The sequence below is a fragment of the Nicotiana attenuata genome, unplaced genomic scaffold (genome assembly GCF_001879085.1).
Source record: "Nicotiana attenuata strain UT unplaced genomic scaffold, NIATTr2, whole genome shotgun sequence".
NCBI lineage: Eukaryota > Viridiplantae > Streptophyta > Magnoliopsida > Solanales > Solanaceae > Nicotiana > Nicotiana attenuata.
Genome location: NW_017672072.1, coordinates 100,372 through 121,004, shown reverse-complemented (window position 1 = coordinate 121,004; position 20,633 = coordinate 100,372). Strand labels below are relative to the sequence as shown.

Below are 20,633 nucleotides of genomic sequence, written 5' to 3'. Positions count from 1 at the left end.
AAGGAGGGAGACGTAATGTAAATCAATCTGGAAATGAACTGACAACTCGTGATGTAAATAAGTCTAAACCTAATCAGTCGGTATCATGAACTATTGTCCAGACACAATCAGATGTTGAAACAACTCCTGCATTTTTCATACGGCGAAGGCGCCCTGCAGCTGTAAAACAGTCGTCGTATAGGAATGATTGGCAATCTAGTGTTAGTGCAGTTGGGGGATCCTCGAAGGTTATCAAAGGAAGACTTCCATTTGTAAATGACATTTCAGTGGCTGTTGATTATAAGCTTACGACTGCATTCTCAAACTTTATTGAAGCAAACATGCAATTGGGAGAGTGTGTATTCGTTTCCATGTGCTTTTCTTTTCATGTTTTCTTAATTTTGGTTGATATATTTCTTATCCATATCTTCTTTTATACGAAATAGGGAAGTGTATTTACCTGGTGATCAAAAGCTCGATCCTTGTTTTGACTTTGAAGTTGAACATACTGATGATAAGACGTTTTTCCATACATTAAACTATTTTGGCAGGCCGCTGTCTAGTTCGGTATGTGTACTGCTTTTTATTTTTGTTGTTGTAGTAAATCATTCATATTGTTAGTGTTAGTCATGTTTTCTTCCTCTCTTTTTTGCAGCACTTGAATATTATATTCTACTATCTTAGGAAGAAGGCGAAATATGGAATTAATATGCCAATCAAAGTCACAACTACATATACTCTTTTTAATAATATCATTCAAAGGGTTTCACATAATTTGTAAAAGGTGGGAAACAAGTCATTTGATTGATAGATCAGACGATATCATGGAGTACATGAAAGGATTTAGGATGCATTGCAACACTCCATGGCACCAAGTTGATCATGTCCTTTTTCCAATTAATTTGGCAGAAAAATGGCATTGAATATTGGGGTGTGTATCATTCCACAAGAGATATTTTTACGTATATGACTCGCTACATAGTCGAAAGCACAAAAAAACTATTCAAAAGGTGGCAGAGGCATATGCTGTGTTGATCCCCCTGTTTCTAGTTAGCATTGAATTTCATAACCAAAGAAGTGACATTGTAGTACAAAATGGTCTGCACATGGGAAAGGAGTTGACTGATCCTTTTGAGATTGAACTGATTACAAATCTGCCTACACAGCAAAATTCGTAAGAATAGTTACTTTTTTTTTAACTTTGTTGTCCTCATTCATATTAATATTTTTCACTACTAATCGATTTTTATATTCTGTTCATTTGTTTTATTTCAGAGATTGTAGAGTATATGTTGCATGCTTTGCTGAGTACATTATTGAAGATCTTCCAATCCCTATTGTCAATTTTGATGTGGATGGTCTTCGAGCTAGGTTTGGTATACTGTTGTGGCATTATGGGAGGAACAAGCAGTTGCATGGCGATTCAAGTGAATCTGAGGCTCCAGTAGCAACAAAAAAGACTCGTGGAAAGAAAGGCAAGAAGTAGTATAGGTCCCTTTTTGGTTTTAGTTAATCGTAGCATGAAAACTTTGCAGGATTTTAATAGTTTTTGGTGAAGTATGGTATTTTGCATTATTAGATTGTAAAAATGCTAGCTTTTAAAAGTGTTTACTTGGAATACAATTTTAATAGTACTATATGTTGCTATAACTATTTAATGTTGGAATCTATCTTCAGTTTGTTTTATTAGGCTTTTCTTAGGCTTCTTTCCATAAAGTTGTTGGTTTATTAGGGGTGCCTTTCGGAGACAGAATTTTGTTAGCACTTGTAGTCGAGCCATTAGTGCAGAACATGGTTGTTACAGCAGCACTGTTAGTTCCTACTCCTACTGCCATTTGTAGTAGGAGGAGCATTGTTAGTTCGTTGTAAGACACCAGCAGGAGTTGTTTTTGGAGGTGTATTTTTAAGGGAGTTACGACGTTCGAAAAGAGGAACTATGTTGTTATTTTGTTGAATAAGAGGGCGAGCATTTATTTGAATGAGAAGAAATATTTTTAGAGAGTGAACTGATTTTGAATTTATAGTTGTTAGTTGTAGTTGAATCTAAGAAAATCTGTGCATAATTTGCATTGCTGCACCAATTGTATTCTGCAAAGATTTTGGTTCAGGTATATTAGTACAGTAGAACTATATACCAATCAGGTATACTGATATACCATTTGGGTATCACGTTGTATTTGAGTACCTTTTTCCTGCAGCAACTAGATGTAAATACTGACATGAGTTGCAAAGTGTGCCAATTTTGTTGAGGAAGTATTTACAAATGTTGTATTTTCTGGTGCACCATTTGTATTTCTGCACATATTTTGGTTTAGCCATATTAGTGCAATACAATTATATACCAATAAGGTATACAAATATACCATTTGGGTATCACCTTGTATTTAAGTAACCGATGATGTACAATAACTGCATGTAAATGGCTTCTAATTTGTTATATTTCAATACTGACATAAGCTGCAAAGCGTGCCCATTTTGTTAACAATGTATGTACAAATGTTGCATTTGGGGCACCACTTCTGTTTCTACACATATTTTGATACCAATAAGGTATACAGATATACCACTTGGGTATCACATTTATATTTTAGCACCTTTTTCCTGCAGAAACTAGATGTAAATGCATCCCACTTTTATATACTAAAATAAAAAATAAACAGATTCATATTGAAAACACAAGTAGCCTATAAATTTTTTGCCAAAAAGTAATTTGGCAAAGAATCACCATACCAAATATATGTCTAGTGCAAGACATGCATTTTATTTCTTTGCAATTCAAAAAATATGATTCTACGATATATGAGTTCTATAAAAATATTGAAGCATTATATCAATCTCTCTTGGAATATTTCGGCATGTTCTCCGATTGTGTCCTTTTTCCCCGCATAGTGCACATGCAACTGTATTTTCTTCCCAGCCTCCTATGCCTCTCTTCTTTTTAGGTCTTCCTGGTTTGATTTTTCCTTTTGGTAGCAGTACCACCTGCGAAGAGACATGTTCTGGAATTTGCCACATTGTTTCATCAGGCAAAGGATTTACTGGTATCTCATATGTTTTCAACAAGTAGTCTATGTTGTAGTAATCCGAGCAATACTTGTATGAATCCATATGAAATTTTTGTATAACTGCCATTTCATGTGGACATGGAATATCGTCTAGCTGAAACCTTCCACAAGTGTAGTTTTTTTCATGTAGGCGCACCACATTTCTTGTTTGGCCATCAATTACTGAATGTAAGAATTGAGTTGATGACAACACCTAATATAATTTTAATTAAGAAAAGTCATTAGCTATATGAAGTAATAGTATTTTTTTTAATAACAATATTCAGTTGTTTAGTGAAATCTCTAAGGTACAGAAGTAAAATTACAGTACATGCAGTGTTTTTATGATTCTGAAAATGCATACCGTCATCGTCTGTGATAAGATAGTATTATCTGCCAATATTTTTTCATACTTCACACCAATCTTGATAAATGATTCCACGACATCCTTTCGATTGGTGTAATTCCATTTCTGAATCAATGTTGTCATAAAGTCAAGCAAATTCACAACTGATAGGCCTCTTGCATGCTTGTTTGCTGCATTTACTGATTCTACAATATTCGATGTCATGGTCATGGTTCTATTTGCCTTGGAATGCGCCCGAGACGATTTATCATATCCAATATCCATCAGGTATGTTTTCACTCTACCATCAATAGCTTCTAACTCTGCCATATGCTTGTTGAATTCTTCAACAGTGTATGCTCTTGCTAACGCAAAGTATACTTCTTTGATTTGTTTTTGGCTCTTTCTGAATTTGTCTTTATGTTGTTCCACAGATGGAACATACATGCATAATGAGGGACTTCTGGATAGACAATTGAAGTTGCTCTCCATATACCATCATGACCGTCTGATACAATGCACATTCCTCTCTTTGTCTATAGGTTTCTCTGAACTGCACGAAGAACCACTCCCACGATTCATCGTTTCCCGAATCAATAATTGCATATATGAGGGGTATAATTTGTCCTGTAAAACCAAAGGAAAAAATATCAATTAGAACACACAATATTAATTTAGCATTTCATATAGTAGTATAGTCATAGGTAGGTGCAGGTATGTAGCAAAATAATTATAAACTCTGTTGGTATACTCGTATACCATGTTGGTATCATATAATACTTGAAAATCTTTTTTGTTTCTATAACTGAATGTAATAAAATAGTAAAGTACATCAGTTATTCGATACTAATTCTCAAATAACTTTTTTTCTTACCCTCTGCGTCTTGCGTGGAAGCCGTGAGTATGGTCCCTCTATATGTTGACTTTAAAAAACTTCCATCAACTACAATTGTTGGCCTACAATAGATCCATCCTCTAACCAATGCATATATAGCTATGAATGCATACAAGAAGCTCCCATCTCCTTCGTTGTGCAATCGTGTCACTGATCCTGGGTTAGCGTACTCTAACATATAAAGATATGTTGGTATTTTCTTGTATGACTCACTTGGTGTTCCTCTCAATAATTGCATTGCTTTTTCTTTTGATCTCCATGCTTGCATATAGCTGAAGTCCATACCATATGCTTTTTGGATGTCTCTCTGGATATCTGTTGGTGTATATATAGTTTTCGGGTCAACAAGTTTATCTTGTACCACAGTTGCAACAAAAGCTGAGACAACTTGCTTTTTTGAACAAAATCTCTTATCATTTAAACAACTGTGGACAGAATTAAAATCCGTCACTTTGAAAAGATTTGATGATTGCAGGCATGATGCTTTAAGTCTCCAAGTGCATCTTTCGTCCACGCATTCAAGGGTATACCTGTTTATAATACAAATACAGTTATGTATCATGTTTTATTGATAAAAAACACACACAAAAATCCGTACAATTATATACTCACATAGTATACTCATATAGCATACCTATATACTATATCAGTATCATATTTTTGGCTGATAAAAAACATAGACAAACCAGCACAATTCTATAATCACATAGTATACTGATTTAGCATACATATATACTATGTTGGTATTATGCTTTACTGATAATAACAAACACAAACCAGTATAATTATATACTCGCATAGTATACTGATATAGCATACTTATATAATATACCAGTATCATCTTTTACTGATAAAAAACACAGACAAACCAGCACAATTCTATAGTTGTATACTATACTGATTTAGCATACATATATACTATATTGGTATTATGTTTTACTGATAATAACAAACAAAAACCAGTACAATTATATACTCGCATAGTATACTGATGTAGCATACTTATATACTATAACAGTATCATCTTTTACTGATAAAAACACAGACAAACCAGTACAATTCTATACTCGCATAATATACTGATTTAGCATACTTATATACTATATAGGTATCGCATAGTTTTTTACTTGAAAAAATGCAGACGAACCTTCTTGGGCATGATTTATTAACCCAATATTGACATTTTTCTCTAACGGCATACTGTTTCATAATGAGAGCCAGCAGGTTCTTGTCTTTGTAAATTTGTCATTTTTCAATTTTTAATGAAATTGATCAGTTATGATGTTTGCATCATCAAGTTCTATACTGGTGTCATCTCCTTCTTGCACATCAAACGTACTAATCATATCACTGCTTTCAAATGGTGCAATTTCTGATGAAATTGTAGCAACATCGAAACTGGAGGTGCTTGCAACTATAGTATTTTTAGCAAACGACACACACAGTGGAATTGTTGTCATCCCTGCACTTGATTTTTTTTAATTCCATGTAAACACTAACATTCATATTGCTGCAAATTGTAATTGGTGTATACCCTTGAGTAATAACGTATTGAATAACTATTGTGTTACTGTCCTTTTGCAGTTGCTTTATAATTTCTCTGAGAAGTTGTTCAAATTTCCAACAGGTCTTTATTAGAATTGCATCAACATGAAAGTTTATGAAATTATAATTATCACCCCATTCTCCACTATGCTGGAGCAGAATTGATATATTTTTCATGATTCTGAAGTTATAACTACTTTTATGTCCAAAATTGAATCTCGACAATGCAAATTTCAACAGTGTTGATGTCAAATATTGAATTTCAACAAAAGATTTTTCGAAATCAAATCAGTTGTTATGATTCAAACCTCTAGATCTCCAGATCTCCAAACTGAGAATAGAATTTTCAGCTAAAAATTCAGAAGTTTGAGCGCTAAACTTCTGTAATACTTATAATTTTTGACATTCTGATCTGCCAGCGAAATCAAAATCGGAAAAATAAGATGCGAGTTTGAGCATCAAAAGTTTTAGCATCAAAAGTTTTAGCATCTTCCAAAGTCAAATCAGCTACTTCTCAAATTTAAGGAGAAAAATTCGAATTGTAAAGAGAAATCAGCATCTTCGCTCTGTTTTTTCACACTTCCGATCTTCAAATTAGGGTGGCGGTCTTCGAATCTTCAACAGATGCCGGTGGAAATCTCAATTTTGTACGCTTATTTTATGAAATTTTGAGCAGTTTTTGCTTTTTTATAGGTAGGGCATTAGCGTGGGGTAGTTATTTTGAGATACCCATTTGTTTATTAAATGGGTAGGGGATTATAATTATTTAGTGGGTAAAATTCTTTTTTGGGTAGAGCAGGGTAAATAGTTTCACTTTTATAGGTACTCGTATCTTTTTCCCAAATTTAAAGGACAAAGTTGGGTCTACCCCAAACATAAAGAATAATTTTGACTAAAACGTCTAGGTTTGTTGCGGAAGTATATATCCAAACTACCGTCTTAATGATTTTAAATCTACATAAAAAATTTGAATGATTTAGATTTATTAAGAGGCAACAAGTAGTCATAAAAAGAGGGAAAATTTACCTAGTTATACTATAATAGAAATTTATTTACCATTTTTCTTTAGGTTCCTTAAAATTATATTCTCTATTTATATTTACTATTTATATACAAAACCTTAATAAAGAGAGCATCCTTAAAATTAGGAGTAACTGATACAACCCTCCCTTCCCCCTCCCCCACGTCAGCCCCTTCTCACTCTCATGTATATCAGTTATACAAAGCCCCTAAAATCATATTTTCATCCCATTTTCAAAAAGATTTTGAATATTTTTCTCTTCCATACAAATCAACCCAAATCTCATCCTATTCACAAAAATTCTTCGATATTATCTCCAAAATTGCAGTAGCAAAGAGATCTCCATTGACAACCATTAAAAAGCTTCACAGCTTTGAATTCAACATTTGGGTTTTACGAATTTGTGAATTGTTTGGATTGGGTGTTCTAGCAAATAATTGAGAATATAACTTGGAGTTTATATTTCAATTTTGAGAGAGATTGGTTAAGTTTAGAGTTGTTTTTAGGTAAAATTTCATATTGAAACTCGATGAAGAAGTTCCTGAATTGTATCACGTTTGTATGATAATTGTATCAGATTTGTTTCATAATTGTATCACAATTGTATCAAAATTGTATTTAACTTGTCTGATACATCAATAGATAAAATAATACCGGATACAATACGAATACAATTATAATACAATATTGTATCAGTTTAAGTTTATAATTATGATTGAAACTTGAAGAAGATGAAGATTAGAATTGTATCACGATTGTATCATATTTGTATTTCTATAATAAGTGTTGCATAAATTATATTACAAATGTATGATAATTGTATACGGTGATGAGCAATTGTAAGTTTGTGACCAATTTTACATTTGAATTGTGTATGAGCCATTATCCTATTAGTAATAGTTTTGCTAGAGTTCAACGATTTTTGAATTGTTGAAGAAACTTTTGGCAACTGAATTTTTTTGTCATCACATGACATTCTATGCCGTGTGTATAGATTTCTTATTGCAAAGATATTTTTATTTTTTGGTTGCTATTATGGAAAGCAGATTTGGGTTATTAGATTTGTTAGATTAGGGATAACTTTCTAACATTATAAGGATAATAGAAACATAAAATATGTAGTAGTATTTGAAGGTTCCAACCAAAACCATTCAACAACTGAAGCAAAATTACCATCTTTTTGTTGAAGACTTGCAACTATCGAAGAGAGAGAAGATGAGATCCGCGTACTGAAAAAATTAGGATGCATGAAATGAGGAGAAGTGTGAAAAAGGGAAAGGATATAATTGAATCCCTTAATTCAAGGTATTAATAATGGGATGAGAGCCTTTTAAGGGGGAATGTATATAATTTGTAAGAAAAACCTAGATACTTCTTGAAAACTACAAAACCTAGAGAAAATAAATTAATAAGTTCCTACTATAGTATATATAAGAAAAACTCCCTAAAAAGAGTACGGTTTTGCGCTGTAGTTAGCTCAGCATTAATCAAGAATATAATCCCTAAGGAATTTCTAAGAGTAGACTTTTGAATAAACTTGGCGCTTTTGGTTGACGGTGGGGAGGATAAGCACATGGCCAGTTTCGTGAATTCTGAAGTTCGTACGTACACATTCTGTACTTGTTTGAGGATGCTATTATTTCAATTACTAAAATCTGAAGATCAAATGATAAGTCACCTCTCTTTTTGTTTATCTACATACGCCGTGATTCAAGGAAACAACATGGAATTAATCATGAGCGAATATTATCAGCCAACCAATTAAGACTAAATAATAAAATTCACCACTTTGATTAATGAATCTGATAAAATTTACTTTTCTTTTTGTTTGTTTTGGCTATGATAAATGGAGTTACATATCGGGCAACGTCATTTCCCAGAAAGCTTTATGCTGAGAGCCGTACTTTTCTGTATAGTTCTAAACTCTCCGTACTGGAACTATACCATTACATAGTTTTAAACAGGGGCAGGGGCGGAGCTACTGTTCAACCAGTAACTTTGATCCAGACTTTATATTTGTATTAAAATATCCACTTAATATGTATAGATAACTATAAGTTATCTTTTCTAGATACTAGAAACAATAAACTCAAAATCCTTATTCTGCCTCTGGTTCTAAATACTCTAATATTTATCTCTTCATACTTCAAAGCCCTCATTCTTTAAAGTATGAAAACTATTTCTGAGTTTAGTAAAAATTAATTTTGTAGCCCAAATGGCCATAACGATTCGAATCCAAACACTAGAATGAATTCTGAACCTAGGACTTGGGACCTTTTTCTTGTCATTCAAACATCCAACATGCTTAATCTTTTTGGTCCTACGTGCAGTGGCTGAAGCAAAAATTTCACCAAGGGAATTTACAAAAAAAAAATAATAATAATAAATAAATAAATAAATGCGAAAAAACTAAGGGGATTCACCATCTAATATATATATATATATATATATATATATATATATATATATATATATATATATATATATATATATATATATTGTTGGGTTTTTAAAAGGTGTTATGAGATTTTCACTGCTTATCTATATTCACTGATTTTGTTAGGCCTCTTATAGCTTAATGTTGTGCTTTACGTGGTTTCATACTACTCAGTCTTCATTTATTTTTATTACTCACTGAGTTGNCAATCCGTTTTTCTGTTTTGGTAACAGAAAAGTAACTACCCTCTTCAATTTTCCCTCTTTATTTTCCCTCTTTATTATTGAGTAAATGGCCATTTATGTAATGGCATTTATGTTGTGGGCGTTTTGCATAAACAGCCATTCTGAAGAGACCCAACTTTGGCTATAAATACAACACTATTCTGCTCAGAATTTTAACTACAATTTTCTGAGTTTCCTCTCCTTCTTCTGCATACTTTTAGCATCAAAACAAAGCAAAAAGTAAGTGTGATTTGCTACCGAACTTTGTGTTCGCTGAAACACTGGGGTTTGAAGTACCACTACACCAGTGTGTAATTCGTTCTATCCTGGGAGGAAATAATCCATAACCTTGGGTAATAGGAGGGGATTAAATTCCTTAAGGAAACACTGTGAATTCAGTGGGCTCGAATTGGTTTATGTCATTTCTGTTTATATTCATTACTGTTTATATTCATTTATATTTCCAGAATTTATTTTACAAATACAGTGTAATAACAAGTAACAAGCTTAAGAAATTTAATAATTTATTTTCTGTATTTGTACTTACTGTTTCTGGAAGAGTAAAACCTTTGTGGTTTTGTACTCTATTAAAATCTACGTGATTTTAACGTTTGTGTCATTCTTTTACAGAAATGACTAATGAGAATGAGAACCAAGCGGTTCCAATGGTGACTGCCAATGCGTCAACAAGCCGAACGACACCGGCAGCATTGGCACCGGCGGAGAAACCCGGAAAATTTTCCGGGATTGATTTCAAGCGCTGGCAGCAAAAGATGTTCTTCTATCTGACTACTCTAAGTCTCCAGAAGTTCATCAAGGAAGATGTTCCTGTGTTGTCCGATGAAACTCCAGAAACTGAACGCTTTCTCGTAATTGAGGCATGGAAGCATTCAGATTTTTTGTGCAAGAATTATATTCTAAGCGGGCTGGAGGATGGTTTGTATAACGTCTACAGTGGCGTGGAAACGTCAAAGGAACTGTGGACTGCGCTTGAAAAGAAATACAAAACCGAAGATGCCGGGTTGAAAAAGTTTGTTGCTGCAAAGTTTTTGGACTACAAAATGGCAGATAGCAAGTCTGTTATTACCCAAGTCCAGGAATTGCAAGTGATTATTCACGATCTCCTTGCTGAAGGTATAACTCAATTTAATATTGATGTTGAAAGTAGTAATCTTAGTATTTTTACTAATAGAAATTTCATTGAAGGTCTTGTTATCAATGAAGCATTTCAAGTAGCAGCGATGATTGAGAAGTTGCCTCCTTTGTGGAAGGACTTCAAAAACTACTTGAAACACAAACGCAAGGAGATGTCCCTTGAAGATCTCATTGTTCGGTTGAGAATCGAAGAGGACAACAAAGCTGCGGAAAAGAGAGGCCGTGGAAATTCAACAATAATGGGAGCAAATATTGTTGAAGAGAACAAAAAGAGAAAGAAGGCTTCTGGACCGAAATACAACCCAAGCAAGAAGCGGTTCAGTGGAAACTGCTACAACTGTGGGAAAACTGGACACAAATCTACGGANAACACTGTGAATTCAGTGGGCTCGAATTGGTTTATGTCATTTCTGTTTATATTCATTACTGTTTATATTCATTTATATTTCCAGAATTTATTTTACAAATACAGTGTAATAACAAGTAACATATATATAGTGTAATTTTCGACAAAGGGAATTCGGCTGAACCCTTTTTGCACACCTAGCTCCGCCCCTGCATACGTGCATGCCTAACAAAGGAAATTAAAGTAATTAAGGTGGTAAGTTTCCCAAGAACATTACCGCGGTACAACATGTGAGACCGATTCCGTACACTTAACTTTCTCCGGAAACTATGAAATCTTTGTTGCTAAGGTATAAGTCATATCTGATAGAGAAAAGAATGAGCACATAGTATTATTAGACTTGGAAGACAAGTAAAAAAGAATTCACCAACATGCATGTGCTAATACATGAAAATGATGGGAATAAAGAATGTAATGTCAAAGCAAAGGCATGTGAGTTTGCATACAAATTCAAGGCAAAAATTATATTTTATGTCGCAAGTGAGATGCTAGTCTTTTGTTTCATAATAGAATTGAGATGATATATTGAACGATTCACGGCTTATCTGTTGGGAAAACAATGTGGACTTTTGAGGGAAAGGTGACGAACGTGGGAATAATTGATTGAGATTCTGACTGTACACAGATTAATTTGTAGCCGAGAGAATTCAATTTCCATATAAAAATTGTTTTTCTCCAAGCCCCCTCACCCCCACTTGTAGTGATTGCATGTGAGGTTGTTGCATTAGACAAACTGAGAAGGGCCTATTTAAGTAGCAGCTACATTTCTTGGTAAGTACCCATTACATTAAGGATTCATCCCAATTCCAATTCCTCAATATTCATCCACCAATATCATTTTCTTCTTCTGCTAAAAGAAATGGCCAAATGTGGCATTCTTGCACTGGGTTTCATAATAGGTTTTGTTAGCTTTTTCTTCAATGCAAACGCTTTCACAGCTTCTGGATGGACGAGAGCTCATGCCACTTTTTATGGTGGGGCTGATGCTTCTGGCACAATGGGTAAGTTCCATTTTCCAAACAAACTTACATACTAGTCTAGGGGTGGCAAAAGGACGGGTCGGGTCGGATATGAGCGGGTCAAAACGGGTAATTTAAAAAAACGGATAAATTATCCAACTCAACCCGTATTTGAGGCTTTACAAATGTAAAAGTTAAATACATTAGTTATCCATTGGTTATCCATTTGGTTAACCATTTTCTAAGTGGATAATATGGTTCATTATCCATATTCGACCCGTTTATAAATGGTTCATTATCTGACCCATTTTTTGATGGATAATATGAATGGATAACTATTTTCTTTTAACCTTTTTGCCACCTACGTGCTACTGAACTTTTGTCATATTATATCAACTATGTATGATATACTCCCAAACTAGTTGGGGTCCAAAGTATGAATATATAGTTTGACTATTTTTGTGTCAGCCATCATATTAAAGCAACTATACCTTTAATTCAGACTTGAGATGGACTTATACTTTGCACAGGGTTAAGTGACTGCGATATTTATAACTATTAACTAATGTTTTAATTTGTTTAACGTGCAACAGGGGGTGCTTGTGGATACGGCAACTTATATACAACAGGGTATGGAACTAGAAGTGCTGCATTGAGCACTGCCCTGTTCAACAGTGGAGGATCTTGTGGGCAATGCTACAAGATCATCTGTGATTACAAAGCAGAACCACGATGGTGCAAGAAAGGAGTATCTGTTACCATTACTGCTACAAACTTTTGCCCACCAAATTATGCCCTTCCTAGCGACAATGGAGGTTGGTGTAACCCCCCGCGACAACATTTCGATATGGCACAACCTGCTTGGGAAAAGATTGCCATTTACAGAGGTGGCATTGTCCCTGTAATCTACCAAAGGTAGAGTAAAGCTTTCAATCGATAATAGTTTTGCTTGGATTTAAGGTTCTTGCTTGAACAATAACAGTACTAAATGAGACTAATTTCTATACACGGACAGTCTACTAGAATTTCTACAGTATCAAATCACATATACATGTAACTGTCCATAAAGGTGGAATAGTAACCTAGAAATCAGGCATGTACCAGCTACAAATAAAGTTCTATTTCTACTCTCTGTATATACAAGTTAAGTTACTTGCTCATTCAATGACTTAAATAAGTAACTTATTAGCTCAACTATGGAAAAGATTCTTGGCATTTAATATAAAGCTATTAAGGAAGTAGCTAAGTTTGACAAAGTGTGTGTTTCTTGTTTTGTGGAGCAGGGTTCCTTGCAAGAAGCATGGTGGAGTTAGATTCACAATCAATGGAAGGGACTATTTTGAGCTAGTATTGGTAAGCAATGTAGGAGGGGCTGGATCTGTTCGATCAGTTCAAATCAAAGGCTCAAGAACAAACTGGATGACAATGTCTAACAACTGGGGAGCCAATTTTCAGTCCACTGCTTATCTCAATGGACAATCCCTGTCCTTCAGGGTCACTGCAACAGATGGTGTCACAAAAACATTCCTAAATATCGTTCCAGCCAATTGGCAATTCGGGCAGACATTCTCAAGCCCCACTCAGTTCTCATAAAGCAAACGCAAGAAAAGAATTTAGAGTTCTTGTGTTCATAGGCAGTGGCGTGCTTAAATATTTTACCGAAAGCAGCCATGCCCTCTTTTTTCCCTCTTTTTTTATGTTTTTGTTTTTGTTTTAATTCAGCAATACTACTGGCATAAGAAGAAAAGATGGAAATGTATACTTCCAATTATTAACATAGCCTTGTCCACAGAAGATTAATGAGACTGTATCTCTTTGTGGGTCTTTCGTTTTTCTAAGTATAGTTTTCTTTATTTGTCTCTCCCTACCTGCATAATGGTAGGGGTAAGGCTGTGTACTCGCTACCCTCCCCAGACCCACTTGTGTGACTACACTAAGTGGATGTTCTTTGTTAACAGTTACCTGATAACATAAACTTAATATTTCTACTCAAGCAAGCAAGAACAATGGAGTGGGAATCAAATTTAAAATCAAACATCGACAAAATAACAGATAAATTCAGGAAATCACAATAATCGGTACTTAATCCTAAATTCTGACATTCGAAATCAATTTAACCATTCCTACTCAACCACATTATTACCAATTGAAAAGACTCACAGTCTCAATACTTTTAAAATAAAAGAAGTTCTCGACAATTCTTGAATCCTAAATGGTCAGCAACAACGAGCTTCAGTGTCTGTAAGTTGAGTTGATTTCAAGTCAAAGCAAACAAGGAAATACAATTGACAAAATAACATAACAGACTTTAAATTCAGGAAATGGCATATAATCAGTACATATTAATCCTGAATTCCGAAATCCAAAATCAATTTAACCATTCCTGCTTAACCGCATTACCAATTGAAAAAACTCAGAGGCTCAAAATTCTTAAAATAAAAGAAGCACCGGATAATTCTTGAATTAGCATAAATGGTTAGCAACAACGAGCTTAAATTTTTGTGACTTTAAGTTAGGGTTTCGGCCAGAACTACAAACATGAACCTATTTTCAAGTCAAAGCAAACAAGGAAATCGCAATTGAAGCCTCAATCGTTCAATTCTATTGTCTCAATAGCCAATTTGAGATTCTAAGCTCATAAATCCAATTAAAAATGCTGAAAATGCATCTAATTAAAACATCAAAAAGCAAAACATCAACAAGATCCGCAACAAGATGCAATCAAATTCCATCAGCGAGACACATAGAACGTATATCAATACCTTACTTATGCATGGAAAAAAGCAGAAGAAGGAAAACCAGGCTGCTATTGCGGGGATTAGTTAAGCCGGGAAGGCAAAAACATACTTCGATGAAGCAGAAGAAGGCAATTAAAAATTTGTCACAGAGAAGGCAGAGTGACTGTTACAAAAAGAATCCAAATCGTTGTATGTGCATCAAAGGATTTTTCTTTTTTTCTGGGGAGTGGGTGGTTTGGGCGGGAGGGCTGGACTTACGGCAAAAATCGGGAACAAAAGCTTGGTGGGCGTGGGTGGGTGGTTTTTTTTTTTTTTTTTTTTTGGATATACTCAATTTTAGGGATACCATTAAAGTTATACTCGTATTGAATAAACATTTACAAGTTTACTCACTTTAGGATCATGTCTGAAGTTGCAAACTTAAGATAGTTTTAGACTTTTGTCTTAAGTGCGGTAAATGTTTTTGATATTTTTTTTAGTTTGATGTGCAAAAATTATACTTAAAATGCATTTAAGACTTAATTGGTCTGACGTGCAGCTAACTTTTGCATACACTTTTAAAACTTTTTATGTGAAGTGCAAATTGACTTGAAACAGAAATTTGTTCTTCGAACTTAAATAATCCAACACACGATTCAACACACAAATCTAGTCCAAATGAGCTCAACAAATTTCAATCATCAATTTGTCAAAACAGCAACAAATCTAGCAAATTCATTTTGCAACTAAGAAGAAGAAGAAGAAGAAATCTTAAACAGTACCAAAGAGCCACATCATCATCATCATCATCATCATCATCATCATCATCATAAGAAGAAGAAGGAGGAGGAGGAGGAGGAGGAGGAGAAGGGGAAGAAGGTATGAAGCTGTCTGTACTTTGAGTATTATTTAAACTTTTCTTTTTAAAAAGGATATGGTACAAGTTAAAAGGGGCGACCAAATTGAAAGCCTATGAAATTTTTACAAAGCTTGCGCCAAAAAAAAAAAGTAAGTACTAGTTTAATAATTAACCAGACATTTTATTTTATAACCACCACATATTTTTCTTTCGTTATTGTTGAACTATGTTGAGGAAAATGTCACTTAACTAATAAGGACACTTTAGTAATTTTACCATAAGTTAATTATTCTGTTAACTGTCAGGGATTAAGTTAGTTAGGTAGTTAGTCCTACTTAGCATAATCTAGCTCACTAATATAAATATACATGTATACGCCATATCTGATCAACTTTTTGATAATGAAGATACTTTCTTTCTCTCTCTAACTTCTCTCTATCAAGCTGCTCTTACTTCTCCTCTTTTCTTCATTCTCTGATTCTCTTATTCTTAATTTCATCTTTTAATTTTAGTATGGTATCAGAGCAATCAAAGCAAGATAATTCAGCTTTGAATTGATCCAATTCTGTTTCCGCAATTCGAATTCAGTTTCTGTAATTTCTTATTTGTATCGACAAATTCAAGACCTGTAGAGATGAGTTTAAACAATGAACAAGATGATGTCGCTCATTTGAGTCAAACCACTTGAACTTCAACTCAACCGACTGTTATGGATTATAATCATCCTATGTTCCTTCATCCCTTGGATGTGAGTGGAATACAGATCATTTCCTTTCAACTAACAGGTATCGAAAATTATTCAGTTTGGTATCGATCTATGCGTGTAGCTCTGTTAGAAAGGAACAAATTAGGGATGGTAGATGGTTCTTGTAAGAAAGAAAACTTTTCTGCAACTATGTAGAATCATTAGGAAAGAGCAAAAGTTATTGTGTTGTCTTGGATCATGAATTCTGTGAATAGCAGTCTTCTTGGTGGTATAATGTACGCGTTTAACGCACAGTCTGTTTGGGATGATCTATATGAAAGATTTTATAAAGTAGATGGCTCAAGAACATTCAATTTGTACAAAGAAATAGCTACTGGGGCCCAAGGTACTTCTTTTGTATCAGTATATTACTCAAAATTGAAGGATATGTGGGAAGATTTGAGGCATTAATATCACTTCCTGGATGTGACTGCCCAAGGTCTAGAGACTTTGTGTTGTATCTGCAAAAATTAAAAGTATATCAATTTCTCATGGGTCTTAATGAATCATACTCTCAAGCTAGGAGTCAGATTATCATGAGAAGCCCTCTTCCAACTGTCAATCAAGCATATTCAATGATCATAAGTGATGAAAGTCAAAAGACAATAGCTGCCACATCTGGGATATTAGGTGCAAATCCAGCAATCACTACAGGAAATTATGATGTAGAAATGTACACAAGAAATATGGGAAATCAGAGGTATAAGAAGAACTATAATATTAAATGTGAATTTTGTAAACTCAAAGGTCATAGCAAGGAAAACTGTTTCAAGATAGTTGGCTATCCTCCGGATTTCAAGTTCAAGAAGAAAGGAAATATTGGAACAGGAGGATCCGCAGCCTATAATGTTCTTGCAGAAGTAACAAATAATCAGCCTACTGTGAACTCGATGGGAACATATCAACAAGCACAAACACATATGTCTAACACTTATCAGAAATTGGGACATGTTGATAACTAACAGTCAATGCCTCAGATAGGAGCCTTCACAAAAGATCAATATGAATAAATATTACAAATTCTAAACAAAACTAACACTGGAAGCTGCAACAATACCTTTGTAGCAAATATAGCAGGTAAGAGTATTGTTTTGTTAGTCTCCAACTGCCCAAAAGGGTGGATCATTAATATTGGTGCAACTAATCATATGGTGTCTGATATTGAAATGCTAAATTAAAATTTCATTGTTAAGAACACTAATCCTAAGAGGGTGTGTCTACCCAATAGTGAAGTGTCTCACGTTACCCACACGGGAACTAGCTCAATTTCAGCTAGGAGTACACTTCAAAATGTTTTTCATCTGCCTCAGTTTAAGTTTAATCTAATGTCTGTTTCAAAGATGACTAAAGAGTTAGCTTTCTATCCTTATTTTTGTATATTTCAGGATCTCTTCAATGGGAGGATGAAGGAGATTGGTAAAGAAAGAGATGGACTATACATACTACTGAGTCAGCTTGCTAACAAGGATATGAATCTCAGTCTACTAGTCAAGGAAGTGTTTACTGCTGAAGATATAAACCTATGGCATATAAGATTTGGCCATGTGTCTATAACTGTTCTTAGGAAAATGCTTCAGAATAAAGCTGAGTCTATAGCAGAAGTAATAAATAAATGTAATGTCTGCCCTTGTGCAAAACAAACCAGATTACCTTTTCCAGCAAGTAGTATTAAAAGAACTGAGTGTTTTGATCTGGTTCATATGGATATTTGGGGACCATACAAGATTCCTACTTTATATAGAAATAGATTTTTCTTGACTATAGTTGATGACTTCTCCAAAATGACATGGATCTGCTTGTTAAAATTGAAATTTGATGTGTGTGTTGTCATTCAGTATTTTTTGAGTTTTGTTCAAATACAATTCAACAAAATAGTTAAGGCAATCAGAACAGACAATGGCACAAAATTTATCAATACTATTTGCAGTGATATGTTCAAGAAATTAGGAATTATACATCAGAGGACTTGTGTCTATACTCCTCAGCAAAATGGAGTAGCTGACAGAAAGCATAGACACATCTTAGAGGTTACTAGAGCTATCAGATTTCAAGCTAATATCCCCATCAAATTCTGGGGTCACTGTGGTCTAGCAGCTATATATATAATTAACAGGATGCTTTCATCAGTTGTAGGTGTTTCACCTTATGAAAAGTTGTACAAAAGGAAACCTTCACTCAATCATTTAAGAATACTAGGCTGCCAGTGTTATGCCAAGATCATATAAGAAACTGACAAACTGAAATCAAGGTCCAAGCCTGCAGTGTGAATGGGCTACTCAGAGGTGTAAAAGGGTTATATCTTATATGATCTATCTAGCCATTCATTCTTTGTAAGCAGAGATGTTACTTTCAGGGAAGATTTGTTTCCCTTCAAGAAAACTAATGCATCTTCACCTTCTATATCCTGACTAAACTACCTCAACCTATTCTAGATAACAGGCAATTCGAAGGTTACAATCAGCCTGTGTTTCATTCTCAAAATCCAAACACTGAAATCTATGATGTTGACTATACAGATAAAGAAATGATGTTTTATCACTTATCATCAAGGACCATGTACATTAGGTTATAAACATCACTGTTCAAAGTCTAAACATCACTTTTTTAAAGCACAATCTTTTTTTCCCTTTTGGCATCATCGAAAAGTTGCATAAAAAATGTGAGATAACTAGATTTTAAAGCTTACTCATGGCCACCGGGGCTACTTCAAATGCAAACATGGATTAATCATCATAGATCAAGCTATGAATTTTAACCACCAAAGAAATATAAACAAACAGTTAGAGCAAAAATAGCGAATTTCATTGATGATTGATAAGATTCTACCACAAAGCATAAGAAGAAATAAAAATACTGAAAACATGAGCAAAAGAAACAAAAAGTCCCGAGTTGGGTCACCAGTTGATCTACTATAGGCTGGGATTTAAGGCTTGGAAGAACTAGGTGCTTGGTTTTTGACTTGGAGGAATTTCAGCATACCTTAAAGAATGCCATCATTCTTCTCTTTTTCTCTTGCCAGCTCAGTTCTGAGAGCATCTCTCTTAGTCTCCACCTCAACCAACCTCTTCTTCAGCTTTTCAATCTCAGCATCCTTAGCCCCACTTTCTTGCATCAAGGCTTTGACCTTGCTATTCACTGGTACCTTTTTGGATGAACTAGGTTCTTTAAGGGTGACATTGACTTCATAATCGCAAGCAAGCAGAGTATTAACCCAAAAATGATCCATGCTTGTACTAACCTCCCACTTTTTCATAGGTACATTGAAATGTGCAAGCACAATTTTGAGAATGAAGCCATAGGGAATGATATGAGTTTCGGTGCCATTGATAACTCTATTAAGTAGCTGGATTATAACTTTCAGTCACTTTCTTCAGCAGGTCTGCGAGGGTTTTCTCTGTAGATGAACCAAGTCCATCTCCCCAAACAACCATTGCACCTGCATCTTTGGTTAAACTCACATGAGTGGGTGAAGAATCAGCCACTCTTGACCCCTTTCCCCTTACAGTACTCCTAGCACCCTTGCTCTCCTTTTTTTTTTACCACCAACTTCTCCAGATTTTGTAGTCTCAACACCTGCTATAGATCCTACAAATCTATTCTCCAAATTTGCAGCAACTTTAGAAATTTCCTCAGGAGAAACTTTAGCATCAGAAGATACATGTTCAATTTCGGAAGAACCTCTTTATTCCCCTTGAGTAGCAGACTTAAAGGAATCTAGGTAGTTTAATACGGTCAAGAGTCTTGAACGTAATTGGTTCACTTATAACGGATAAGTTCAAAAGAACTTTGGTATTTGGTAGGACTCTGCTCATGATCCAAATATATTTATTTCAAATTATGCAGAGTGTAGAAAACATATCGTGTTATCTTGATGAACCAGGTTCTTCATTGATAATTCTCTTGTGTAAGTCTAAATTTGCCTATATAGAGAAAATATCATTAGAGACTAATGAGTCATTTTAGCACATGGCACAAGAGTATACTATGGAAAGTATGAGACTGAGCAAGATTTAATCTAATTATACACAATTTACAGGCTTTCTAACCAAAATTTTCCAATTTTTTTTCATTTTTTTTAAACCTTGAACTGGTCCTTTTAGGTTATCTTAATCATCCCTAATTCCAACCTGTTCCTCTCAAAGTGATCTCTACTTAAGGCTTTTATGAAGATGTCAGCAATTTGCTTGTCAGTAGCATAAAACTCCACAGTGATCAAGCCTTTCTCATAGTTGCCCCTCAAAAATGGTGCCTAACATCTATGTGCTTAGTTCTCTTATGATGAACCAGGTTCTTTGTCATAC

General features: G+C 34.4%; 3 protein-coding genes across 3 annotated transcripts; 2 read left to right on the top strand and 1 right to left on the bottom strand.

The window, feature by feature from the left end:
* Nucleotides 1-2,769: 2,769 nt before the first annotated feature.
* LOC109211676 lies at nt 2,770-3,861 on the bottom strand. The gene is made up of 2 exons (XM_019375242.1): nt 3,388-3,861; nt 2,770-3,237 (listed from the first exon to the last, which is right to left on the bottom strand). Exons 1-2 carry the CDS (start codon nt 3,859-3,861, stop codon nt 2,770-2,772), a joined length of 942 nt encoding a protein of 313 aa, XP_019230787.1.
* Nucleotides 3,862-11,641: 7,780 nt separating this feature from the next.
* LOC109211681 (expansin-A11-like) lies at nt 11,642-13,836 on the top strand. Its single transcript, XM_019375249.1, has 3 exons — nt 11,642-12,053; nt 12,605-12,926; nt 13,295-13,836. Exons 1-3 carry the CDS (start codon nt 11,912-11,914, stop codon nt 13,602-13,604), a joined length of 774 nt encoding a protein of 257 aa, XP_019230794.1. The 5' UTR covers nt 11,642-11,911; the 3' UTR covers nt 13,605-13,836.
* A 2,694-nt stretch (nt 13,837-16,530) lies between these two features.
* LOC109211675 lies at nt 16,531-18,557 on the top strand. The gene is made up of 4 exons (XM_019375241.1): nt 16,531-16,678; nt 16,852-17,192; nt 17,718-17,933; nt 18,168-18,557. Exons 1-4 carry the CDS (start codon nt 16,531-16,533, stop codon nt 18,555-18,557), a joined length of 1,095 nt encoding a protein of 364 aa, XP_019230786.1.
* Nucleotides 18,558-20,633: the final 2,076 nt, after the last annotated feature.